This window comes from Fringilla coelebs (genome assembly GCF_963513975.1).
Source record: "Fringilla coelebs genome assembly, chromosome: 14".
Classification (NCBI taxonomy): domain Eukaryota; kingdom Metazoa; phylum Chordata; class Aves; order Passeriformes; family Fringillidae; genus Fringilla; species Fringilla coelebs.
This window is the reverse complement of record NC_140040.1, coordinates 123,614-147,550: the sequence shown is the minus strand read 5'-3', so window position 1 is coordinate 147,550 and position 23,937 is coordinate 123,614. Positions and strand designations below refer to the sequence as shown.

Sequence of the window (23,937 nt, the reverse complement as noted above, 5' to 3'; positions counted from 1 at the left end):
CACCTCCACAGACTTTCAATAGCGAAGAGTCAAGGTGCCAGCTGGGTAATAGTAATGCAGGCTGCCATCAGAACCCTAGGGCTCTAGATTGCAGAAGCAAGACTTTGGAGTGTAGCCTGCTGAATTGGTTTGGGCAGGAGACAGTATACACAAGGAGCCACAGATAGCAAGCATAGGCCTGTGAGCATGTGGTACTAGCAGTCAGAAAGGGAGATCACTGAAGTTAACAGGAAATATAAAAGAAATGAGGGTGGAGAAAGGTAATAAGGAAATTATTTCCTTATTTGTAAGTACTTCACTGTGTATTTTTTGCATTTCAGAAAAAAAAATCAAGATACTTTTAATGGAAAATTGTTCTCGCACTGTGGATCTGGGCAGTCAGGCTAAGCTGCTAGCCATCTTTTGGTTATTCAATGTCAAAAAAATGCATTTATAAGAAATCAGCTTCTTTACCCTGCTATCTGGGAGCTGTGTGTAAGAACAGGCAAAACAGTGTAGATACTGTATACACCATATATATACAAACATATATATATATATATATATATATATATGCAAAACATGGAGTGTAACAGATGGAAAGAAGTCTGATGTGCATAGTCTGGATTTATGGAGCAAGGAAGAGGGAGTCAGAAGTTACTTCAGCTGGAAGGAGTAGAGGCATCAAGGATAGGGGTATGGTGAATTTCTGAGGAGAAAATGAAAGCTTGGGTATGTCAAGCAGGAACTGCCAAGCATTCACAAACAGTGACTCAACTTCATGCAACCAAGTAGATAGAAAATGTAATTGAATAGTTTCAGTCAGCATGGGTGGCTGGTCTGCTTAGAAGAAAGAAGTATGAGGGTTGAAGTGTGTTCAGGAGACCTGTTTTAAGGTAGTACAAGCAAATGCTGACAAAGTGATTCTGAAGGGTAGGGGAGGACTTAGAGGGAGTCATATGGAGAATGATACAATAATTTTGCAAAGTCTGCACCTGAGAACATAAGGGAGGAAGTAATGGTTTTTACACAGAAAAACTTTACTTAGAATTGTGGCATCACAGAGTGGTTTGGGTTGAAAGGAACCTTAAAGATCATCTAGTTCCACCGTCCTGTCATGTGCCGGGACACTTTCCACTATACCAGGTTTCTCCAAGCCCACCCAGCCTGGCCTTGGACAGTTCCAGAGATGGAGCAGCCACAGCTTCTCTGGGCAACCTGTGCTAGGGCCGCCCCACCCTCCCCATAAAACATTTCTTCCTTATGTCTAGTGTAAATTTGCCCTCTTTCAGTTTAGAAACATGGCCCATTGTTCTGCCACTATAGGCCTTCATAAAATGTCTCTCGATGCCTTTCTTATAAGCTGCCTTTATATGTAGAAAAGCTGCAAGAAGGCCTTCCCAGAGCCTTGTCTGCTCCGGGCTGAACAACCCCAGCCCTCTCAGCATGTCTCCATTGGAGAGGTGTTGTGGCCACCTGGCTGTGTCCACAGCTGCCCCTGACTCATTCTAGGGTAGGTGTCATGGTTTTGGAGCAGAGAGGGAAATTAGAGCATTGTTACAGCTGCGTGGTAATGCTTGGAACAGCGATGCTGTGGCAGTTAGTAGTAGGATACCATTTTTACTCCCATAATAATGTTTTCTTAAAAGTGTAGGGCTGGTATTTCAGCTTGGTGAAATCAAAGCAATTTTTTCTGTGGATTTTTACAGTTTCTCACCAGTAAAGGACATCCTATGTCAAACTTCATGTGTGTAAAACAAAACTATTGTTGTAAATAAACAACTACATGTTTCAGGTAAATTCAGCCAGATATGGACTTCACGGCAGTACTTTAGATTTGTCAAGCTGAAGATCCTGCTAGCTGAGAAACAATGTTACAGCTTGAGTTAGTAGTTAACTGTTTGCTCCTGATAAATGTTTGGAGTATGGTTTTCTTATTCAAGCTTGCTGTGGGATCAGTGTGACCTGCTTACTCCAGCATCTTTTTGAACATCCAGCCCAGCACCCCAGTAGGGTGCCAGGAGCAGCTGGACCTTAGTGCCAATCAGCTCTGAAACAGCTCAAACCCCTTCATATGCTACCAGTATCTCTTTCAGTTCAGCTGAATATTCTGGGCTCCAAATCCTCTGTAACCCTGACTCCAGAAGCTGAATGGTTGACATTAGTGTGTCCAGTACAGCAGCAATTGGCAGCAGTCTGACTCCAGTCCAGTCAGAGTAGTTGCAGTGGCTTGTCACAGGGTTGGAGTAGGCACAAATAGTTGCTTCTCCCTAAACAAGACCTGAACCACATGCATGGTGCCTAGCAATAGGGAGCCACACTGGTTTCAAATATCCCAAGGATATTAAAAATTCCCAAATGCTGTTGTAATTAACCTGGAGGAGAAAAGGAGGATGTAGGAAGTGTCCACTCCCTAGGTGGGCTCTATGAGGAGAAAAGGCAAATGGTGTCATTATTGATATTTTCCACTAAATGGCACCAGAGCACAAAGGTAGGGGCCATGCTGAGCACATAGACCAGATTACAGAGTACAACGCCATAACCTTAACCCAGCCTTTACAGCAGATAAGGTGTTACATAATGCAGCCTTGAGAACAAGTGCAAGAAAATAGAGCAAACCAGTCAATATCGTGACCAGCCACTGTTAAATCAATACAATAAAGGCTTATAACAAATCTGTTTTAATACACTCTGGTCAGATCTGTCTCTACCCTTAGTGCACCGGGTCTGGCACCTAAAAGGACTGTTGTGGTTTAACCTCAGCCACCCAATTAGTACCACTCATCTGCTCACTCACTCACTGCTTCCCCCATGGGATGGGAAGGAGAATGGGAAAAAGGTGATACCTGTGGACGGAAAACAGTTTAATAATTGAAATAAAGTAAAATAATAATAATTGTAATGAAAAGGGAAATAACAAAGAGAGAGGAATAAAACACAAGTGATGCACAATACACTGCTCATCACTCTGGTGCCCTTTCTCTAGCAGTGCTCAGCCCTCCTGTCCCAGTTTCTTAAGTCTGTATACTGCATGGTCTTCTATGGTGTGAAATATCCCCTTTGCTAGTTTGGATCACCTGGTCGAACCATGCTCCTTTGCAGTTTCTTGTGCACCTGCTTGCTGCAGAGAATGGGACACTGTAAAGTCCTTGAGTTGGGTGAGTGCTGCTGAACGAACCAAAACAGCAGGTTTTTTAGTGGTTTTTTTTTTTTTTTTATGTTATCAACATTATTCTCACACTGAAGCCACAACACAGCCTTGTACCATCTGCCAGGAAGAAGATGAATTCTATCACAGGCAAAACCAGGGCAGTGATCTTCAGGGAAAAAACTTCCTTTGTAGTTGATTTTCCAGGCCTGCCTTTAAAGTCCAGTAAAAACCACTTATTTATTGATTTCAATGACTTTAGGTGACTCAACAAGAGTTTAAAATTGCTTCTCTGTTGCATTTGAATGAAGGATATTTGGCAAGCACGTGGATTTGCTAAGGTCTGTAACTACCTGTGCATTAAGAACATGCTGCATGGCAACCATTCTGACATTGTCTGGGAGGCACAAATGGTGCTGGTCAGCCGCTGTTCCTGCACTGACTGAGGATGTTGCTTGTCCTCTGCATAAGATTTTTTTTTTAAAGTGCAGTTTGTCTGCTTGTTCTTTACAACAACTGGTTTTGCATGTTAGGGCCGTGTTATTTGTACTCACAAATGAGAATGAAGAATATATGGACAGTTAATGCTAATGTCCCCTTTTTCTTCAGAAAAGCCATGTCAGGTGGAGCAGTTGGATCGCATCCTGCTCTCTGGAGTCTATAACGTCCGCAAAGGAAAGACCCAGCTGCACAAGTGGGCAGAGCGCTCCGTCACTCTCTGTGGCACGTGCCTCATTGTGTCCTCAGTGAAGGACAGCCATGCAGGGAAGATGCACATCTTGCCTCTCGTTGGAGGGAAGGTAAGGCTTTTTTTTTTTTTGGTTAGTTCCCTGTAGTGTGGGAAGGAAGAAGAAACATAGTAGTGATGGGAATTGCCCACAAGAGATAAATGTAGGCTTTTTTAACAGATTACTGCATTAATGTGCCCAACCTCTTTCTACTTGCTCTGCTTAGGTAGTAGTCTGAATGCTAATAAAACGATGAAGCACTAGTTCAGCTTTAGCCAATGTGCATGGGCCCTCTGGAAATTACTACTTCTTGTATCCATTTCAGCAGAAAGATGTTAAACAGGATTTACTTCTGTGTTTCTCTCCAGTGACTGCAGCTATATTTTCAGCAAAATGCAATGTTACTGGTAGTCAGCAATACTTCACCTTAGACTTCAGGTCAGTTGTAATTGCTGACTCTTAGGCAGACTGTTGTTGTCAATTCTGCCTCTGCAGGTGGAAGAGATGAAACGTCGGCAGTACACCCTTGCTTTCACATCTGCTGGAGCACAAGCTCAGACGTACCACGTTTCCTTTGAAACACTGGCAGAGTGCCAGCGATGGCACCGGCAGGCATCCACGGTGAGGCCATGGGGACACTGTGCTTTGGATGGTGGGTGCAGGGTACATCACAGGAAGGCTGTTATGATGCAGGCTTGATCTGCAGTCAGAGATGAAGTTAGGATAGTGGAGAAAGTACCCAGGACAATTGCCAGCTTTATTTCCTTCATGCTCTGGGCTACAGAGATTTTTCTCTTAGCCTTCTCTTTTTCCCTGTGCAACATTGTCGAGCACTAGTTCTGTGCTACTTAATCCCTGCTGCACCTACAAGACTAACTTAATCACATGTCCCTAGAGCAAACCTCAGGGAGTAGCTGACTTTACAGCCATAGAAACCTACAGATTTGCATTTGTGGCCATAGTTGAATGTACCTGAAGTATGACCTGGAAACAGGGCTGCCCTGAGGTTTGAGATACATTGTAGATCAGTAAGGATATTATGAAATACAAAAGGAGTTCAGGGTAAAGCAGGTCATAAAATGTCAAATTAATCACTGAAAACCTCAAAACAAAACATACTTTATGAAAGGACATGAGATTTGCAGAGACTTTATGAAATGGTGCAAAACCATAATATATGAAGCCTTTTTATACCAAGTTATGTTTCAAATTTTATACTCTCAACAATCTAATAAAAGAAAGAAGTAGCTAAAAGTACAGAAGAAGCAGCTGTACTAGGCAGAGGTTCTGTAAACCTCATAGAACTGAACTGGAAAATCAACTGCTTCCTGTTGCTTCTTGCACCTTTGGAAGGCACTTGAGACCATGCTTTCTCAACAGAGTTTCCTGAAAGATCTATTTTCCTCTATTACACTGGCTCTCTTGCAGCCTAGCCTTTAGGCAGTGTGCCCAGTGCACATACAGAGCAGGGTTTTGTGTGAATCCTGGCTGGTATCCGGCTGTGCATCCTTGTCAGGGATTTAGCAAAGGGCATAGGCTTGTAGTTCATGGACTCCCATTTCCTGCATGGACTCTACCTGGTAGGTACAAGGGGTTCTTTCATGTCTTGCAAATTGTTTATTACTTGCCTTATTCTTTGGTCTTCCATTAGACTTCCAGAGAAAATTTGTTTCACAGCTGCAGTTTTTTCTCTTTCTTTTCAGATTGTGTCTATGCGATTTAGCATGGTTGATCTTTCATGCTACAGCCTTGAGGAAGTACCAGAGCACCTCTTCTACAGTCAAGATATCACCTACCTCAACTTACGCCACAATTTTATGAGAACAAGTGGAGGAGGGAGTCTTGACTCTCTTTGCAGGTCTGCAAAGAATCATTTTTCTCCTACGTTTGGAGTCCTTGACATGTGGATACAGGAATGAAGTATTGCCTGTTCTCTTGGGGATGGTAAAAAAATTGATCTTTAGGAAGCTCTAACAAGTGAGGGGGTTGGAAGCAGAACTGAGCAGCACAAGCAGGAATAAACTTCCAACAATCTATAGTACTCATGAGCTCCTTTCCACAGATTCTGTGCTAACTCTGAGGTGAGATAAGCCTTGCGGGGTGACATGCCATTTGTATGGACAAGATGCAATAGTAATATTGGGCTGCTTGCTAAGGAGAGAACATCTTGGGGTATAAAATAAAAAGCAAGGAAAAGCATAATGCTGCTGCTGTGAATAAGTTTGTAGGAAGAAGTTTAGGTCTGAAAAACCCTTTTTGGCAAGTTCTTAATGTGTATTTGGAATTGGCAGAGGGCCTGTGAGACTCCAGCTTTGCTTTGGAAACTTGTGATGATCTGCTTTTAAGAGAGTAGCAGTTGTGTGATGGTATGGAAGCATGATGTAGTCATCTAGGTAAGTGAAGGAGTCCTACAAAAATATTTTAAAAATAATTTCCCAAAATTATAAAAAATCTAGGGGGAGATTAGTGTGTTGATATGTATACCAGCCATACCAAATAGAATTCAAGGAGTTCCTCTATGAGTTTTGAAAACTCTTAGGAATCTTACAGTAATACTGTCCAATGGCTCTGTTTGGAACATGTTTCCCTAAGGAAAATGTATTTGGAGAAACTTTGCAAAACTGCTTTTTGGTTTTGTCTGGTACATGAAATTTGCAGTTATCTCATTGAAGTGAGATATTCATTTCCCCACTGAGTTAATTTTTGGTGGTTCCAGTTTGGGATGAACAGGGAACAATACTTGGGCAACAATACTTTTGCTTCCTGTAGAAGGAAGCAGGAACTCTTGGAGGAGAACCCTGCTGTATGTTACCCCAGCCATTCGAAGTTGCTTCTCTGTCTTTGGACCTAGCATGGTGACTGAAGAAGCTAGAAGTAGGTAACAATTTCTCAGGCACTGGAGGGGCCGTGGTGACTGTGGGGCTGGCTGTCCTTGGGGCAGTGCATGCCATGCAGTCTGCTGAGCAAGGAGCACTGGAGCTGTGCAATCTTGTTCAAGGACCTCTGGATGCAGCTCTTGGCTTTTCCCAGCATGAAGCAAGTGCTTTCCTAGTTTTCCCTTTTACGGCTTGGCTTGGCTTTCTGTTTTATTCTCAGAATAGTCCTAGTGAATATTTTCAGCTCCTCTTTTCCCAAGCTACGTCATTGTAGACTCTTACTGTAGTTAATTCTTTTAAGGTAAATTTTTTTAACTGAGCATTTTAGTCACCTTAATCTTAGTGGCAGTCACTAGGACGAAGCTTGTCAAGTTGGTGCAGAAGGTCGTTATCAGTTCCTGCAGTAAACCCATGGTATTTGATCACTTGCAGCATGACAGTTGAGAAGAATATCAATGACTTAAACCCAAATTTATGCAGAAACTCCTGTAATGAGTTAGTTGACTGTATCACTGGTGTACAAAGACTTAGGAATTCTTTATGACTGGTCTGTGTATTTTTGCTTTTAGATATGTAGGTTTGTGAATTAACTCCTGTTCTTGCTAATAGGTTTTCTCAGTTGAAGAGTCTGAACTTGTCTCATAATAGACTGGGAGAGTTTCCTGTATCACTGTGTGAGATCTCTACTCTGACAGAACTTAATATTTCCTGTAATGGACTTCATTACTTGCCAAGTCAGATTGGCAAACTGTTGAAGTGAGTATGTTCTTTACATCTGTGATCATAAGTACCCTTGGTGCCTCAACTGAGCACTACTGATGTGCAGGTACTGTTTCTGAAAGTGTGAAAAAAAAAGCCAGGGAAGCCTGTTTTGCCCATGAAGGCTGAATGATTAATTTGACTCCAGCAGAAGGTCAAGAACAAAGATGTGCAATCCCTTAATCACTACTAGGAAAACATCACAACTGCTAGTGCAGAAAATGTGAGGAAACTTGATGCAGATAAAGCACTGAAGGCAATTTCATTGTTTCTCAAATGAATCTATGTGCATTTTTCTGCAGCTTCAGAGTTGTGTTTCTGCATTTATTATTTGAATTTAATATTTTCAGTACTGATGTAATTTCTATTGAAGTTTTAATTTATTATAGAAAACTTTTCTGTGGTAACTTCTCACAGGGGTCTAGTGATTTTTGTCAGCACTGGTATGTTTGATTGTGTCCTACAGAACTGGCTGCTTTTGTTTTAGAGGATTTTAACATGAAAATACTTGAGCAATCCCTTCTGAAAATTTTGTCTTAAAGTGTTTGCTGGAACCTTGTCCATTTTCCCCGGTAGCTGCCCCAAATGCATAAGATCTTAAGCTTAGGTAAATTTAATTGCTAGATTATTAGTACATTTAGATAAACCTATATATTGAACTGTTAATTTATTGTGGCCTGCTTTTCCTCCAACTTTTATCTTTAAAAAAGGAGTGTCTGCAGCCACTCTGGGTGTGAGCAAGTAATTTCCAGAACGATCTTTTAGCCATATGCAAACTGTGAGGAAAAAGTTATATGTAGGCTTACATTTCCTGGAGGTTTACAGCTTAGTTATGGGTCCAGTTATCTTGATGACTCCTTGAGCCCTTATTCATAAGAACTTTTTGTGGCCTTATTTCATCTCTACCACCACTAAACACAGAAAGGTCTCTGTTGGAACATAATCGTAGTAAGGGAATTGTATATTTTGTATCTGAGTCTCAAAAGCCTTGCAACCTTTGAAACAATTCATCATACAACAGAAAGCGACCTTATTCTTTTCTGAGTGTGTGTTGGAATGGACAACTAGAGTGTAAAAATCTTCTATGAGTGCATTAAGGTGGTAGGAGGTGTGATTAAACTGTGCCATTTGTAGAACATCAAGTAATTAAGTAAATATCTTTGATTTACAACATAAGTACTGGTTTGTATTTTGCTTGTGTTAACTTACAATCTTTGACACAACTGGAAGTTCCGAGCCTATAATATGTGTGATAAAAGTACTTCAGTAACTTTACGTGTATAAGAATAAAATTAGCTGTTAGGTACCTTTAAAAATAACCACATTGAGACCAGCTAACTATATGAGAAAATTCACTGAAAATACGAAATGTGATGTTCACTACTCTTTGTGGAATTATTTTCTTTCTCTTTTTCACTGTTGCAGTCTCCAGACCTTCTGGCTTGATGGCAATTTCCTCACATCCTTACCAGAAGAGATGGGAAACCTGCAGCAGCTCAACTGTCTTGGGCTTTCCTTCAATAACTTCTGTGAACTGCCAGCAATTTGTGAGAAACTTGTCACCTTAGACAAACTGGCCCTGGCAGGGAACTTGATAGAGACCCTGGACCTGACAGTGCTGAACCGTATGGGTCACATCAAAAGTGTGGACCTGAGGTAAGGAGGGAAACTGGCAGGTGTCTGTAAAACAGATTGGTTCTTTCCATTTACAGCAGGGGATCTGTGCAACTTCTGGTACATTTTGCAATAATAAGTAGGTTCAGTTTTTTCTCTTACTGATTCTTTAGCTTTTGTGGAGTTCTGTTTCTGAGGGTGTGCAGAATCCACTTGGAAAAGCAGGCTTAATTGAGCAGTGCCAGATGCTGAATGTGACCCAGCCCTCTAGTTTCCTCTTGTGATTTGCTGTTACGTTGAGCATTGGTAGCTCAGGGTACCAAAACCTTGATCTCTTCTTCCCTTCTTTGCCTCCCTGCCCCAGAGATATGATCCTGATTCTCTAGGCTGCCAACTGCCAACTCAAAAAGGGACACAGATCTTTTTGTGTGTGGCAAGGCAGTCTGGTATCTGTTCTCTGCATTAGCTTCCTCTGTCCATGCAGAGTGGCTGCCCCTTGACCAGGTTTCTGTTTTCTAGACTGGATCTTTTTTTAGAATCTCTTAAGAATTTGGGAATCATAAAAATGATTACGTGTAGCAGTGTAGACAAAGGAAATGTTTTTGTTTGTATTCACTGCCTGAAATTCACCGTTGCTTGTCATGCATTTCATTCACTGTGCTCACCTTTGGTGTTAGCCTTCACCAGAATTCTTCCTTTCCTCTTCTTTCTTCTCTCCTACCAATGTCCAGTGTTCAGTGTCTTATTTTCTGACTTTTTAACTCATCTCTGAGTGTTTAGGCTGAACAACCTGAAGAGAGCAGCAGCTGACACTCTGGAGGAGAACAAATCTGTGGCTTACATGGATTTACGAGACAATCAGATGACAGATCTGGATCTGAGCTCCTTGGTCAGCCTGGAGCAGCTGCACTGCGAGCGAAATAAACTGAGAGAGCTGACACTGAGTGGCTTCTCCCTTCGGGCCCTGTATGCCAACAGCAACTGTATGTCTCTTTGTCTTCTTCACCTGCCTTTTCCCTTTAATCCCTGAGAGCAAAGGAAAACAGCCTTTTGCTCTCTCTCATGCATTAAAAAAATACTTATGTTGATGTTATTGTGGTGAAACCATATGCAATGGGTCCTCTGAGGTTAGCCCCTACGGATCACATATGCATGGGTGTAGACAGGCTGTGTAACAGTGTGGAGGTTGTGGTGTTGTGTCCAAGGAATTCATGCTCCATTGAGATCTGTTTGGGAGCCCACAAAGAAAAGTACAGTTCTCTCTTGTTCTGGTGCTGCACATGACAGATGGAGAAATGGATAGTGAGACACTATAATGTGTCATATGGCAGATGTATGAAGTGTGAACTTTGTGGTGGGAAGTATCAATGGGGTTCTTGAGTCTCCATAAAGAAAGACTGTGAGTCTCATTTAATAACTAAGCTGCATCTCTGTGCTGTTTTCTCTCTGAAGCTCTGCAATCATACTTACTTGCTTTACTTCATCAGGTCTGACAGCTGTCAATATTTATCCGGTTCCTGGTCTACTGACATGTCTAGAACTCTCTCGGTAAGCGATAATACACAACAGAATTTAAAGCAAGAATCTGGACATCTTGAGAGCAATTAAACACATTAGAACTTCAAAGCCCAGCACTAAACAATGATGAAAGTGTCCCAGACCAGAAGCCCTTCTGAACCAGTAAGACCTTTTCAGGTTACTTTGCTGTCCTTCAGCTGTAGGCTGGGATCAGAAAAAAGAAATTCAAGCAGGGACCACTGAGTTTTGGCAGCTTACTGAACTGAATGGTGTCAGGGAGGGGATCTGTGGATCAGATATTTAGAGTAGCTCCCAGTGGTCTCTGATGTTGGTTTCATTGCCTACGTCTGCCCTTGGAGCAGCACTTTGACACCTCTAAGATAGGCTGTCCTGCCAAGTCATGAACCGGTTCAGTTTGCATTATCTGTGACTATCTCAGATGCTGTTCATTTTTTGCCTGTTGCTTTTGGTTTGGCTGTCACTAAAATCATGCAGCATTCAGAGTCTTTTCCATATGGAGTGCTGGTTTCTAGCTTTTCCCACTTGCTTTTCTCAGCAATCAACTACAGTGTGTCCCAGACTGGGCCTGTGAAGCAAAGAAACTGGAAGTTTTGGATGTGAGCTACAACCTACTCTTGGAGCTTCCATCAAGGTCAGAAAACCTTTGTAAACAGGGCTGAGCTTTCTTCTACAGCGGGCTGTCTGGGAAGAGAAAAGCAGTGCTATTCCCGTTGCTTAATTCCTTCTTATGTTGAGATATTTACTCTCGCCTACTTTATCTATGTAGCGTCAAAAATGCTCTGTATTCAAATGTTGGGAAGAGACAGTTTCTAGGTCAGCCTTTTGAACAGTAGGGGCTAGGTAATTCCATCCTGTGCTTTTGGCTGCTACTGCAGCTATTTGCACCTGACATAGAACATGCTGCTGTGATTTATATGTGTTATCATACTGTCTGTAAACACAGGTCATAGCTGAGACCCTAGTACATTTTGCATCATGCCACAGACATTTTATCTGTTACCTTTGACAGAGAGTTATCACAAAGGGACAATTCAGCTGACCTCAAATGTAGCTTTCACAATACGCTATCAGCTAGCTCCTTTTTTCCTATTTCCCTTCAGTTTCTGCAGAAATGCAGTGAATGAGAGCCAAGAACTAATACGATTTTGCAGTTATTTATCCTAGGAAGAGGCAAAGCATAAACATTCTCAGCCTAATAAAGGTGTTTGGTGGGGGTGTGATTTGATGAATGACACAGTGCCTAGGGTAAGTAGTACTAAAATTGAATGGAGAAGTGGTTAACAGGGAAGAAATGCAGAACATGGGTGGGAGAAGTTGAAGCAAGAGACATGGGAGGTGAACAGCAGTGACATTCCAGTGATTGTCACAGAAGAACAATATACATCAAAAGCAGAAAAGGACGTAACAAGGATGTGATAATGAGAACTTAGAAGAGAATTTTAGCCAGTCCAATGGATTAAAGGGACCAAATTTTAAGTATATTATTCAAAGAATAATTTACTGCCTCAGAAATAATACAGGAGTGCTAAGCCGCTAGTTAAAGCTTTGAATTTATGTTGGCACTATGGAAGCACTTCTTTCTACCTACAAGTGACAACAGGCATTTAAAGCCTTCCTTTGTGACTTCTTTCTTTGTCTGCCTGAGAGAATGCTGGGCACATGCACACCAACTAGAATCACAAGATACCAAACAGTAGTGTAGAGGGAAATGAAGATATGCATTCAAGCATTCAGAGAGACTTGAGTCATCTTACCCTGTGTGCTGTTCTGCTTTGTAATTGTTTACATTTTATGGATCAGTGTATTTTAATTTTTCCCTGCTGTACAAGCAAATTAAGTGGATTAAATACTACTTTTCCCACTCTGGGGATGTCAAGAGGAGTGAACCAAGTTAAATAGAAAACCTTGTGTCTTTCTAGGATCCTCAGAAGCTTGAGTCTCCGGAAGCTGATGGTGGGGCACAATCATCTGCAGAGCCTTCCACCTCTTCAAGAACACATTCCACTGGAGGTGCTAGACCTTCAGCATAATCTGTTGACTAAACTCCCAGAGACACTCTTTGTCAAAGCTCTGAAGTGAGTGTCAGTATCAAACATCTTTTGTCTGTATTATCCTTTGGAGTGTAAGAGCTGAAAGTGGCACCTGTGTGACTGTCCTTGCAAAGTGCCATTTGTATAAGAGATAATGAGGTGTGCCCTTTATGAGGAGGTTATTTGGGTGCCATAATGGAAGCCCATCAAGCTGATTTAAAGGAATCAGTCCATGTTGCTGTATAATTACAGGAAAACAGAAGCTGCCTGAAGAACTTTGTCTTTAAAAGTAGTCATAAGCTCAAGTGCAAAGAAAAGAATCCAGTCAGATTCAGGAGAACAACAAGTGAGACCCTTTACAAATGAACAGTCTCTCCTAACTGTATTCACACAGGAGTTAGCCCTTCATTAAGTAAAGTTTTATGTTGTCTGCTTCTACCAGTATTACCCATGGGCTTTCAGTACTCACTGTTTACTGTAAAAATGCTGTGTGCATCCACAGTGTATATAGCTAGTAAGTCATTAGTAGACTCACAAATCTTAATGTGAGTAGGGATGTTACAGCATTGTCTGGCCTCCTGTCTGATACTGTTGTCTATACTGGCATTTGTACAGCTCCTTTTCCTTGTTAATGGAGTGGTTTGGGTGATGTGAAGTCTGATTCTTGTACTTGCTGTGGTTAGCCTCAGGTACCTGAATGCATCTGCAAACAGCCTGGAGTCCTTGCCCTCCACGTGTCCGGGGGAGGAGAGTTTGAGCATGCTGCAGCTGCTATACTTGACTAATAACAACCTCACAGATCAATCCATCCCTGTCTTGGTGGGACACCCAAACCTACGGATCCTGCATCTGGCAAACAACAACCTGCAGACTTTCCCTGCAAGGTAAGTCAGTAAGGCTGTTGGGCAAGACAGTGCTCCCTGGGAGGAGGCTGCCACCTCCCCATGATTGTACGTGAGTCAGAGTGAGATGCTCTCCCTGTGGCTTGAAGACAAAAACCTGACATTCCTACACACAAAGGGAGGAGAAGCATGTTAAGGGGGATTGGCACAGGGTAGTGTTGGCTGTAGGTTTTCCTGTCCTAGTTGAGGTGCCATCCAGGGGGACCAAGGGATGGGGATGGGGTGATATTTCTTTGCAACTTCAGCACTGATGGTGAAGGGCCTGTCTGTTGTACAAATCCAAGCCAGGCTTCGGGACCCTGCATCTTACTAGAGCATCTCTTAGGACTTTGGGTCTCCTATCAGTAAATCAGAAAAGTAGCTCATAAAGGGCAGTGTCTATGGATACCTCATCTGCAACTTCAGAAAGTGACAAGTTCATGTCTGTAAGATAGAGTATTTTTTTTTTTCCCTTTCAGCAAACTTAGTAAGCTGGAGCACTTGGAAGAACTGAATCTGAGTGGAAACAAACTGAAAACAATTCCTACAACGGTTGCAAACTGCAAGCTACTTCATACACTTACTGCACACTCTAATGAAATCAGCATTTTTCCAGAAATCCTGCATTTGCCCCGTATTCAGGTATTTGTATGGAGAAAATATAGAGATATCTGGGTAAAGTTTGGGCTATAGAATGAGTACCTGCTAGGAGAGAACAGGAGGTCCCAGGAAGGCCAAGTGCAAGGTGCTGTGCCTGGGTCAGGGCTGCCCCTGGTATCAATCCAGACTGGGGGATGAATGGTCGAGGGTAGCCCTGCTGAGAAGGGCTTGGGGATGCTGCTGGATGAGAGGCTGGACATGCCCCGGCCATATGCACTGGCACCTAGAGACCCCTCACACATCCTGGGCTCATCCCCAGTGGCATGGACATCAGGTGAGGAGGGGATTCTGCCCCCCTGCCCTGCTCAGATGAGATCCCACCTGGGGGGCTGCACCCAGCTCTTGAGTCCTCAGCACAAGAAGGACTGAGACCTATTGGAGTGGGTCCAGAGGAGTCCATGAAGATGGTCAGAAGGCTGGAGTACCTCTGCTGTGGCCATGGGCTGAGTAGTTTGGGGTTGTTCAGCTTGGAGAAGAAAAGTGTCTGGAGTGACCTTATTGCAACCTTGCATTACCTAAAGTGACTAAAAGAGAGCTTGAGAGGGACTTTGGACAAAGGCATGGAGTGACAGCATAGGGGGGAATGGCTTTAAAGTGAAAGAGAGTAGGTGTAGGTTGGATGCTAGGAAGAAACTCTTCCCTATGAGGGTGGGGAGGCCCTGGCACAGGTTGCCCAGAGAAACTATGGCTGCCCCATCCCTGGAAGTTTCAAGGCCAGGTTGGACAGGTCTTGGAGCAACCTCTTGTAGTGGAAGGTGTCCCTGCCCATGGCAGATGTGTTGAAAAAAATGAGCTCTAAGGTGCCTTCCAGCACAGACCATTCTGTGGTTCTATGACTTTGCTTGATCAACCTGAGAAGAGGCCACAGAATATGCATTCTAGATCTCTCACCTTTCTGAGCTGATCAAAGATCATGTCATTCACCTTTACCCCCTGTCTCTGACATTTCTGGTTTCTTGCATTTGAGACAGTGGGCAGTGTTAAATAGCTAGGCAGGTTTGCATATAGAGGCTTTCCTTTATCTTTGGTGTGACCTAGTCTTTCAGTATTGGAGTCATGGCTATTGCAGGTTGCTTATAAATCATTCTTCTTCTGACAAGTCAGATCCATTTCCATAACCTGTGTGTGAGATACAATAAGTAGCAGGGTTCTATGATGTTTGTAAGGAGCACTGGAGTAACTGATGACACGACACAACAGAGTATTTTCTTTGTCATGCTGTTTGTTGCTACTGCAGTTTGTGGATTTGAGCTGCAATGAGTTAACTGAAATCCTAATCCCTGAGGCACTGCCAGGTGCCTTGCAAGAGCTGGATCTGAGTGGAAACACAAACCTGGTGTTAGAACACAAGACACTGGATATCTTCAGGTGAGCCATTGACATGTCAACTCAGTAGTGACCTGCACAGGGAAGGGTAACCCTTGCCAGGAGAGGAAATGAGATAGTAAAGTAAAAGCACTTTATCACTGCATGGTGGTATAACGTTCCCTGCCTGAGGCAGCTGAGACTTACTGTCTTTGGGAAGGGAAAAGTCTGGGTCCGAAACATCAGAGCAAGGAAATTTTCAGGTGGTATGAGGTTTTCCCAGGTGTCTCTGGCATAAGCATCTCCAGAAGACCTAGACCTTAAACTCCTTTCCTTGATGCAGTTCTTTCCACAGACTTCTGTCTAAAACTAGACTGGACAAGGACAAACTAGTCCTAAGGCCTGTTCAGCAGGTTAGAGAAAAGCATAACTTCTGTTCTCTCTGTAGTCACATTACCACACTGAAGATTGATGCTAAGCCCTCCCTCACAGCAGACTCGGCACTCACTTCTGTCTTCTGGAGTCACGGAGTAGCTGAGATGGCAGGCCAAAGAAATAAGTGAGTATTGTGGTCTGCTGAACACTGACACTGTCTTCTCAGGATGCTGGGCAGAGTGCACTGCTAAGCACCCAAGCAGACCTGTTTTGCCCAAGAGCTCATCTTTCCCTTTTTGTCTCTGGCTTTCTTACTAAGTATTGGTAACTCATGTCTCTACATTACTTTTTGCCTCAATTTTCACTCTTTTCCCAGTACACTTGGACTCTCCTTCCCTCTCCAGCAAAGATGCTTTTTCTCTTGCCACCTGTGCCTGTTGCCCTCTCCTGATTGTGGTCAAGGAGGGTTTGGGAGTTCCAATAATAAAATGCAGCTGTACATCTCCCAGGCTAGTGAATGTAGGGATAGTAGCTTTGCTGCCCAGTGAGAATGGCGCTCACAGCAAGGTGCCTGATGGCTGTGGTTTTGAGAACAAGATAATTTTTTGAGATACATTAGCTTGTATGCTTTTCTGACAGGCTGTGTGTGTCGTCCCTGGCACTGGGGACCTTTGCAGAGGGGGTGGAGGCTGTGTATGGCATGTTTGATGGTGACAAGAATGAAGAACTGCCACGTTTGCTGCAGTGCACCATGGCCGATGTGCTCCTGGAGGAGGTACAGCAGTCTGACACCATGTTCATGTCCAACACCTTCTTGGTCTCCCACAGGTAGGACAGGGAGCAGGCTGGTCCTGGTGGGACTTGCATAAGGTATATCAATATGTTAGGTGGGGTGAGGCAGCCCTCCAGAATGCCTGTCAGTAGAGTCTGGAGCCTCCTACACCTTCTCCTCCAACAGGAAGCTGGGCATGGCTGGGCAGAAGCTGGGTTCCTCTGCTGTCCTTTGCTACATTCGTAATGAGGTGGCTGATCCAGCCAGCAATTTTTCTCTGACGGTGGCCAACGTGGGGACATGCCAAGCCGTTCTGTGCCGAAGTGGAAAAGCACTGCCTCTCTCCAAAGTCTTCAGTCTTGAACAATGTTCAGAAGAAGCCAGGAGAGTCAAGGAACAAAAAGCCATTATAACAGAGGTTGGTTTGGACCCTTTTCACTTCAACTTCCACACTCACATAAAAGCTTGGTACAAATACGTGAGCTCGGCTGTCTGCATAACATTACAGGGGAGGGGGGTGACATGAAGGTTCTGATCTAGTGCTTTTGGCTCTGCTTCATTTGCTGATTCGCTGTCCAAAATTGCATGTTCCTAAAACTCTTTGGCCTAAGAACTATGGGCACAGGGTGACTTGTAGTATGCAAAAGTATTAAAATGATTTCTACAGAACTCTGTAAAGGTTAACTTTCTAAACACTTGGAAATAACAGGGAAGTTCCAAAGAGTGGGAAAAAATACGTCTGTAAAGGTCTTGAGAAATGAGTGCCAATCGCTGTAGTTGTATTTTCAGTGGGTCTTTTTAAAAGTATTAAGTTGCTGGATAGAAGTATTTTACATAAGCATAATGTGTCACTGTGTTACAGCTCTTCAAGGCGTAGCACTGCAGCTACTGACTGAAAATAACAATGGGATTGATGTAGCACATTAAATAGCTTGAAAGCTGGCTCATTAATGGATTCTGAAAAAGAAAAGTTAAATTACTGTATAAGAGACTTCCCTGTGCATCTCATCTGCTGGGTTTTAATACTTGGTGGCAGCAGCAGTGCCGACACCCAGAGGATACAGAAATTAAGAAAACTGAAATTAAACTCAAAACACTGACTTGGAAAAGGGACTGAGGGTTGCGGGCACTTCTCTTTATGGGAGACAACTGCCAGGCTGGCCAGGGGACCATCTAGCAGGAGGGGGTAATACATCCTGGTTACAGAAACATTTTGAGATACCTACCTGTTCTTTTTATCCTAGGGTATTAGTGTCCACACTTCAGAATGCAGTTTTATGTTAATAAAGAGGGAAATAGTTCAGATAATACACAGAAATAGTTTAATGTGTGGGTAACCTGTCTTGCACTAAGAAAGTCAAAAGTTACTGTCTCACTCGTACTAAAAAAGTAAGTTTCCCATAAAACTAATCAGTGAGACTCTTTGATCAGTGTACTGCAGGTAGTCTAGCTGCGCATTTCAGAATTGTCTGCTACAATTCTTTAGAGTGGGATAATAGTGTGTTATTGCCAGCATGGGTGAGGGCAGTTATTGTACCTGGTCATCAGGTATAGTGAATATTTGCACTGTAGTACCTGCACCTAGATGCCTTTCTCCAGTGCTGCATCTGTGTAACTAGCATTTCTCGAGGCTCCAAACCAGCATATGAGCAGGGGAAAATTTTTTGCTTAAGTGACGTAATAGCACATCCAATGCTACTGCCTTATTTCTCTTGTCTGCAGGACAATAAAGTCAATGGTGTGACTTGCTGTACTCGGATGCTGGGCTGCACATACCTGCATCCTTGGATCCTGCCCAAACCACATGTCAGTTCCATTCCACTGACTGTACAAGATGAGTTGCTACTTCTAGGGAACAAAGCTCTCTGGGAACACCTTTCTTATGCAGAAGCTGTCTCAGCTGTGCGGCACCTACATGACCCACTAGCTGCTGCAAAGAAACTCTGCACTTTAGCCCAAAGCTATGGTTGCCAAGACAATGTTGGTGCAATGGTGGTATGTCTGAACATCAGTGAGGACAACTGCACGTGTGAGATGCACGGCCTCACTCTGACAGGCCCTGGGGGATTTAGTTCTACCACCACCAAACCAGCAACACCTTCATGTAGCAGTGGAATTGCTTCAGAGTTCAGCAGTGAACTGTCTGCTTCCGAGGTTAGCAGTGAGGTGGGCTCTACTGCATCAGATGAACACAGTGCTGTTGGTCTCGATGGCAGCTTGCTACCACGACAAGAACGACGCTGCAGCCTACATCCTGTGCCCCCTTCAAGCATCTTTCAGCGCCAACCTTCCAGTGCCACCTTCTCTAGCAACCAGTCTGACAATGGTCTAGATAGTGATGATGAGCAGCCTGTGGAAGGTGTGATGACAAATGGCAGTAAAGTGGAGGTAGAGGTGGACATCCATTGCTGTAAAGGAAAGGGTCTGGAATTAGAACATCCTGCTGCAGAGTACAGCTCTTGTGCTCCAGGGCCAGAGGATGACTCTGGGCTTGTACTCATCATTCGGAGGCAGAACAGTGTAAACAGCAACACTGTGCGGAGAGGGGTTAAGGAGAAGTGTGAACTCCAAAAATCTCTTTCCACATGTTGTCTTTATGGAAAGAAGCTTTCCAATGGCTCCATAGTGCCCTTGGAGGAGAGCCTCAACCTCATCGAAGTAGCGACAGAGGCACCCAAGAAGAAGACAGGCTATTTTGCTGCTCCATCTCAGATGGAGCCAGAGGATCAATTTGTGGTGCCACCTGATCTGGAAGAGGAAGTGAAGGAACAAATGAAGCAGCACCAGGGGGACAGAGCAGATCAGGAGCTAAAAGAAGAAAATGCATCATCCCTGCCAGAGGAGTTTGACACAGCTTTGTAACCCTCCGAGTACCATTCCCACATTATCTGTCCCAGGAAGCTCTGTTTAATAAGGGCTGTCATGCCCTCTGAGGGAGCTGGGATCTGCAAGGAGTACAGACACCTGCTGCTTCCTTAATGGAGCTGAGGAAGAATCAGGAAGGCCAACTTCTGGGCTGCCCAGTTAACCACTGTAGCATCTCAGTTGTTCTATGAGCACACAGATCAGCAGCTGAGTTCTGTGTTAGGGACTGTCTGGTAAGTCCTTGAACCCTGAGGTTCTGCCAGCTCTGCCAGAAAGGGGCTGGTGTATGTGTATGTGGGTTGAGGAGGCTGCTGAGAGAGAAATGCTCAGTGTTGAGAGTCCTGTGAATATTTCTGATGCAGTGTCCCACCCTCCCCCCCCAGCACCTGACTTTATTTCCTTGAAAGAATACAGACAGTTGCAATGAAGCTGACCTGAGAATGGTCTCCTATATAAATTGCAAGCACTTTTATTTATTGCACTTAAGCTGTTCTTTTCCCTTTCAGCCCAGCACTTTATTATTTAGGGTTAGGGGAGAAAGCACTCCACAGCAGGTATGCTGTGGACTTTTCCCAATTATGTTCTTAGGACAGTGGAGAACTCAGGGTACCAGTGTTCTGGTGACCACTGGTGTAGGGGAGAGTGAAGGTTATGGTGGGATCATTCTGTGCAGGATGAGAAAATACATAGCTGAGTGATAAGCAGGTGCCAACCAAAGCATTTTATATGGAGCATAGGAAGAATCAGCTCAGGATTGGTTGATTAAGGCTATGTGTAGATCTAGTGGTTCTAGCTGCAGAGCGCAGACCCACCTCAGCAGCAGCCTGGCCACCTTCATCATGGATGCTTCACAGTAGAGGCTTCCTCTACAGAAGACATGGGATAAAGCCAGGAGCTTGTGCTTGTCTCAGTGGTCAGTCAGAAGAGCCAAGCTGTAAACGGTGATGTGCCGCTTTCAGACTAGCAGAAGCATCCAGTGCTCTTTTCCATCAGCATAAACCTCTGCATTGTCAGCTACAGCATCTTTGCTTGCCTCTGGAAGCAGAGTCATATTCCAAATACACAGCAACTGGCATTTCATAGTATGTGCCCAGTTTGGCCTCAAACAAGGTGAAAGTGTACTTGTTCCTGCTTAGCCTTCAGCACAAAAGCAAAAATTAAACTTTTGATCTTATTAATATTTTTATCAGCACTGAAAAAGATGTTTAAAACAGTCCCACTAATGATGAACTGGCTAGTCTGCACTCAGATGCCTTGTGTTTCCATTAGGATTTTTGGTGCAGGGTGTAAGTTGGCTGCCCATGTTGTCATCTTGTATAAGGGTTGTGGAGATCACTGCCTCTGTAGCACGCAGATCTGTCTTCCTTTCTGACAGAGCTGGATAGCAGCTGTCCCTGTCATGTCAGTGGTGCAATAATCCTGACTGTGATGTGGGCTAGTGCCTTTCCTTCATTAATTATATATTTATGAAGAAAACTTAAACATTTCTTCTGAAGAGATCTGAGGGGCTTGAGTTGCCTATTTTTGGATCAAATTTTGGCCTTGCTCAGAAGGAAATACTGTGCAAAGACTATTTGTGGAATTCTGTCAATATAGATCTTTTTTACAAAATCTAATGGGAGTTTTACTGAGATTTCAGAGCACCTTGAATTTCTTCTCACTAGGAAAAAAAGGTATTTCTGTCATGCATGAGGAGCAACATTTTAGGATATACTTTGTGCTAGTTGCAGTGTAATCATGAAACAATCCAACTTTTTGCAAAGTTTAAACTCTCACAATTTTTGGTTGTTTAAATGCCTACTTCATTTGGAACTGGAGGTTGAAGCTAATTCTTAAAACCACAGAAGCAACAGCATTTGAATCCTTTAGGCAGAGGAAAAACAGCAGAAAATATTCAAATGCTAAACACCAAAACTCTTTCATGTTCTCATCATATAAGTATGTAGGAGAAGTTCATCCCAATGTTTTCAACTGCAACTTTTGATTCTGTCACTGGTGATAATTTTACCAAATATCTGTGCCTAGCCTCACGGTTTCTGATACCTGAAAGGGCTGTAGAACAGCCTCCATTCACTATGGGACTGATGCAGAAACCCTTATTTCTGACTAAGACTCTGACATGTCCTGCACTCTGAGTAGCACGTATGAATACAATTCAGTTCTCTATTTCTTGCACTGATATGGAAAGTCCTGTGTGTCCTTGCCAGTCTGAATCAGTAGTATTGCATGCAGAATTGCCACAAGGAGTTAGTAATGAATGGCCCTACCTAGCTCAGTGTTGAAGGAATAAGGAAAACACAGCTCTGCAATAGAGCTGAACTGCACCTCTCAGAGGTAATGGCATAATAGAACAGAAGGAATTCCTACTTGAACTTTTTCTCCAGTGCTGTTTCTGTTTTTGAAGCAGAAAGGGAGTTTAAATACAGCCAGCTCCTATTTTCTATGGGTGTGAACTGTCATGGAAGATATGGCTTGTTATCTTTCTTACATTCCAGGCAGAATCCACAGATTTCTGTGAAGCTGGTATTATGGACTCCAGGCAGCACAGGCTGAGTTCACTTTACCTCTTCCAAACAGTCCTTCTCTATTTGACTAAGACAAGTGCTGGTGTGCTCAAGCAGCTTTTGCATATTTTCCATGTGCTTCTTCCAAGGATTAAGCTTTTTCTTTTCTATTTCATTGTGATGCTTTTTCTCCAGTCATCCAAAATCTTTTTCATGCAATCAAAATAGTGCCTGTTCATCACAAAAAGTGCTGCTTTTTCCTAGGCCAGTTTTGGGTGTCAGCAGACACTGGCATAATTTTTTCATGCAAATGTCTTGGATTTTCTAACACAAGATTCCAACTGCTGAGATACGCTTCAAGGTCACTGTCATCCAAAGAAATGGTTTTTTTTCTGACATTGGTCAGACAGTGGTGTGGCTGGGTTATCTTCATCTGTCTGGTGATGATAACTCACAGAACAGAGTGCTTCCCTCCACTACCTTTTGTTTTCCTTCCTCCCTGCGTGTCTCCCCTACTTTATTTATTAACACTACCTTAGATTGCAAGCTCCCCAGAGCACTGCTGTAGGTGGAACAGGTATGAAGGGCAAGTCTACTGAAGGGCACATGGCAGGGTATAGAAAGTGTCTTCCCAGTTATCTTCCTGTTCTCCAGTCCCTTCCCTGATTTTTGGTTTTGGAGTTTGCAGAGATACTATGTGATCATCACATAACCATATCACTGAGAATGTCCCACTCATTTGCAGACTTGCTGTTAGAGGGGCTCTCACCTTGAGGTCCTCAGGCTATTTTGTCCCTGCTGAGCAATGCAAGTCCTCTCACACTGCATGCAGCCACAGCCAAGTGAGGCTGAGGAGGTTGCTGGTCCATCTCTTCAGTAATTCTGGCTCTGCTGATAAGCATGCTTGCTGAGACAGGTACTCTGAAGGCTCTGCCCTGTCCTGTTCTGTTCTGTCCTGTCCAGAAAGGCTTCTGTAAAAGCAACCCATAAAGGTTATATTGAGTGGTGGGTAGCAGGGGCCCAGGTGTTAAAGGTAAGAGATAGCCTCCAAGTTGCCCCCAGAACAAGGAATAGGCCCCAGTGCAGGCAGCATCACAGACTGTTTATACCAGACTGGAATCTTCAGTTAGACAGGAGGATAACATCCTGTTCCAAGAAGGAGGAAGTATTTCCCTCTCTCGGGGACAAGCTGCTGTGAAGTCTGAAATCTTTCCTGTAGTACACAGGACCTTCAGCCACACCTAAGGCTTTGGACCTGTGGGGTTTCTGCACTCCTTCCAGATAGATGCTGGTGGCTTTTGTGTCATTTGCCAAAGGCCTTTCTTCAGGCAGATCACCTCTTTGTTCTTGTGCAATCATTGTCTGCTGTTCTATTGCTCTCTAAAGACTCAACTGTATTTTTCCTCTTTTTCACATTTTAAAATGTTACCTTTTTTAAATTATTCATATGATCTGGTGCATGTTAAGTATTGCAGTGTACCAACTGTTTACTAAATAATCCTTTTCCATGCTTTTTTTTGTTTTTAAAAAGGAGAGTATTTTCTGTATCCCACTCTAGCATGCACCTATAACAATCCCTGTTTTTATTGTGTATGGGAGTAGGTTGTCAGATGAATGTGCCCTCAGCACTGTGGCCTATGTATTGCTTTGGAAAGGAAAATAACGTAAGATTGTTGGAAAACACTAGTCCACTGATTCTTTATTCAGATGTATAGAGAGGTTCAGGAAGGAAGAGTATTTTTGCATTGAATTTTCAGCTGACTTAGCAATAAAGATTTTTACTTTCATCTAACAGCTTATTCTGATTCTGTTACTGTGCTGGAAAAAATCTCTGCAATATCCCAGTCAAAGGTAGCTGTGTCTAGCAGCAGCTGTGCTGCAGGTTATTCACTGAGCTCTATG

The 23,937-nt window shown here is 43.3% G+C and overlaps 1 protein-coding gene across 2 annotated transcripts in view; it reads left to right on the top strand.

Annotated features, from left to right (window-relative positions):
* PHLPP2 (PH domain and leucine rich repeat protein phosphatase 2) overlaps window positions 1-23,832 on the top strand; it is a 29,814-nt gene extending 5,982 nt beyond the window's left edge. Inside the window, exons 4-19 of one of the 2 annotated variants that reach the window (XM_084215090.1) lie at window positions 3,737-3,927; window positions 4,351-4,476; window positions 5,559-5,713; window positions 7,341-7,487; window positions 8,916-9,146; window positions 9,885-10,087; window positions 10,592-10,652; window positions 11,179-11,274; window positions 12,563-12,718; window positions 13,357-13,557; window positions 14,034-14,196; window positions 15,452-15,582; window positions 15,968-16,078; window positions 16,534-16,722; window positions 16,853-17,084; window positions 18,389-23,832. In XM_084215090.1, coding sequence (XP_084071216.1) covers window positions 3,737-3,927; window positions 4,351-4,476; window positions 5,559-5,713; window positions 7,341-7,487; window positions 8,916-9,146; window positions 9,885-10,087; window positions 10,592-10,652; window positions 11,179-11,274; window positions 12,563-12,718; window positions 13,357-13,557; window positions 14,034-14,196; window positions 15,452-15,582; window positions 15,968-16,078; window positions 16,534-16,722; window positions 16,853-17,084; window positions 18,389-19,528 — 3,533 coding nt within the window. In that variant the 3' untranslated portion in view covers window positions 19,529-23,832. The remainder of the gene's footprint in view (window positions 1-3,736; window positions 3,928-4,350; window positions 4,477-5,558; window positions 5,714-7,340; window positions 7,488-8,915; window positions 9,147-9,884; window positions 10,088-10,591; window positions 10,653-11,178; window positions 11,275-12,562; window positions 12,719-13,356; window positions 13,558-14,033; window positions 14,197-15,451; window positions 15,583-15,967; window positions 16,079-16,533; window positions 16,723-16,852; window positions 17,085-18,388) is intronic. The other variant, XM_084215091.1, reaches the window with a different exon arrangement.
* The last annotated feature ends 105 nt before the right edge of the window (window positions 23,833-23,937 follow it).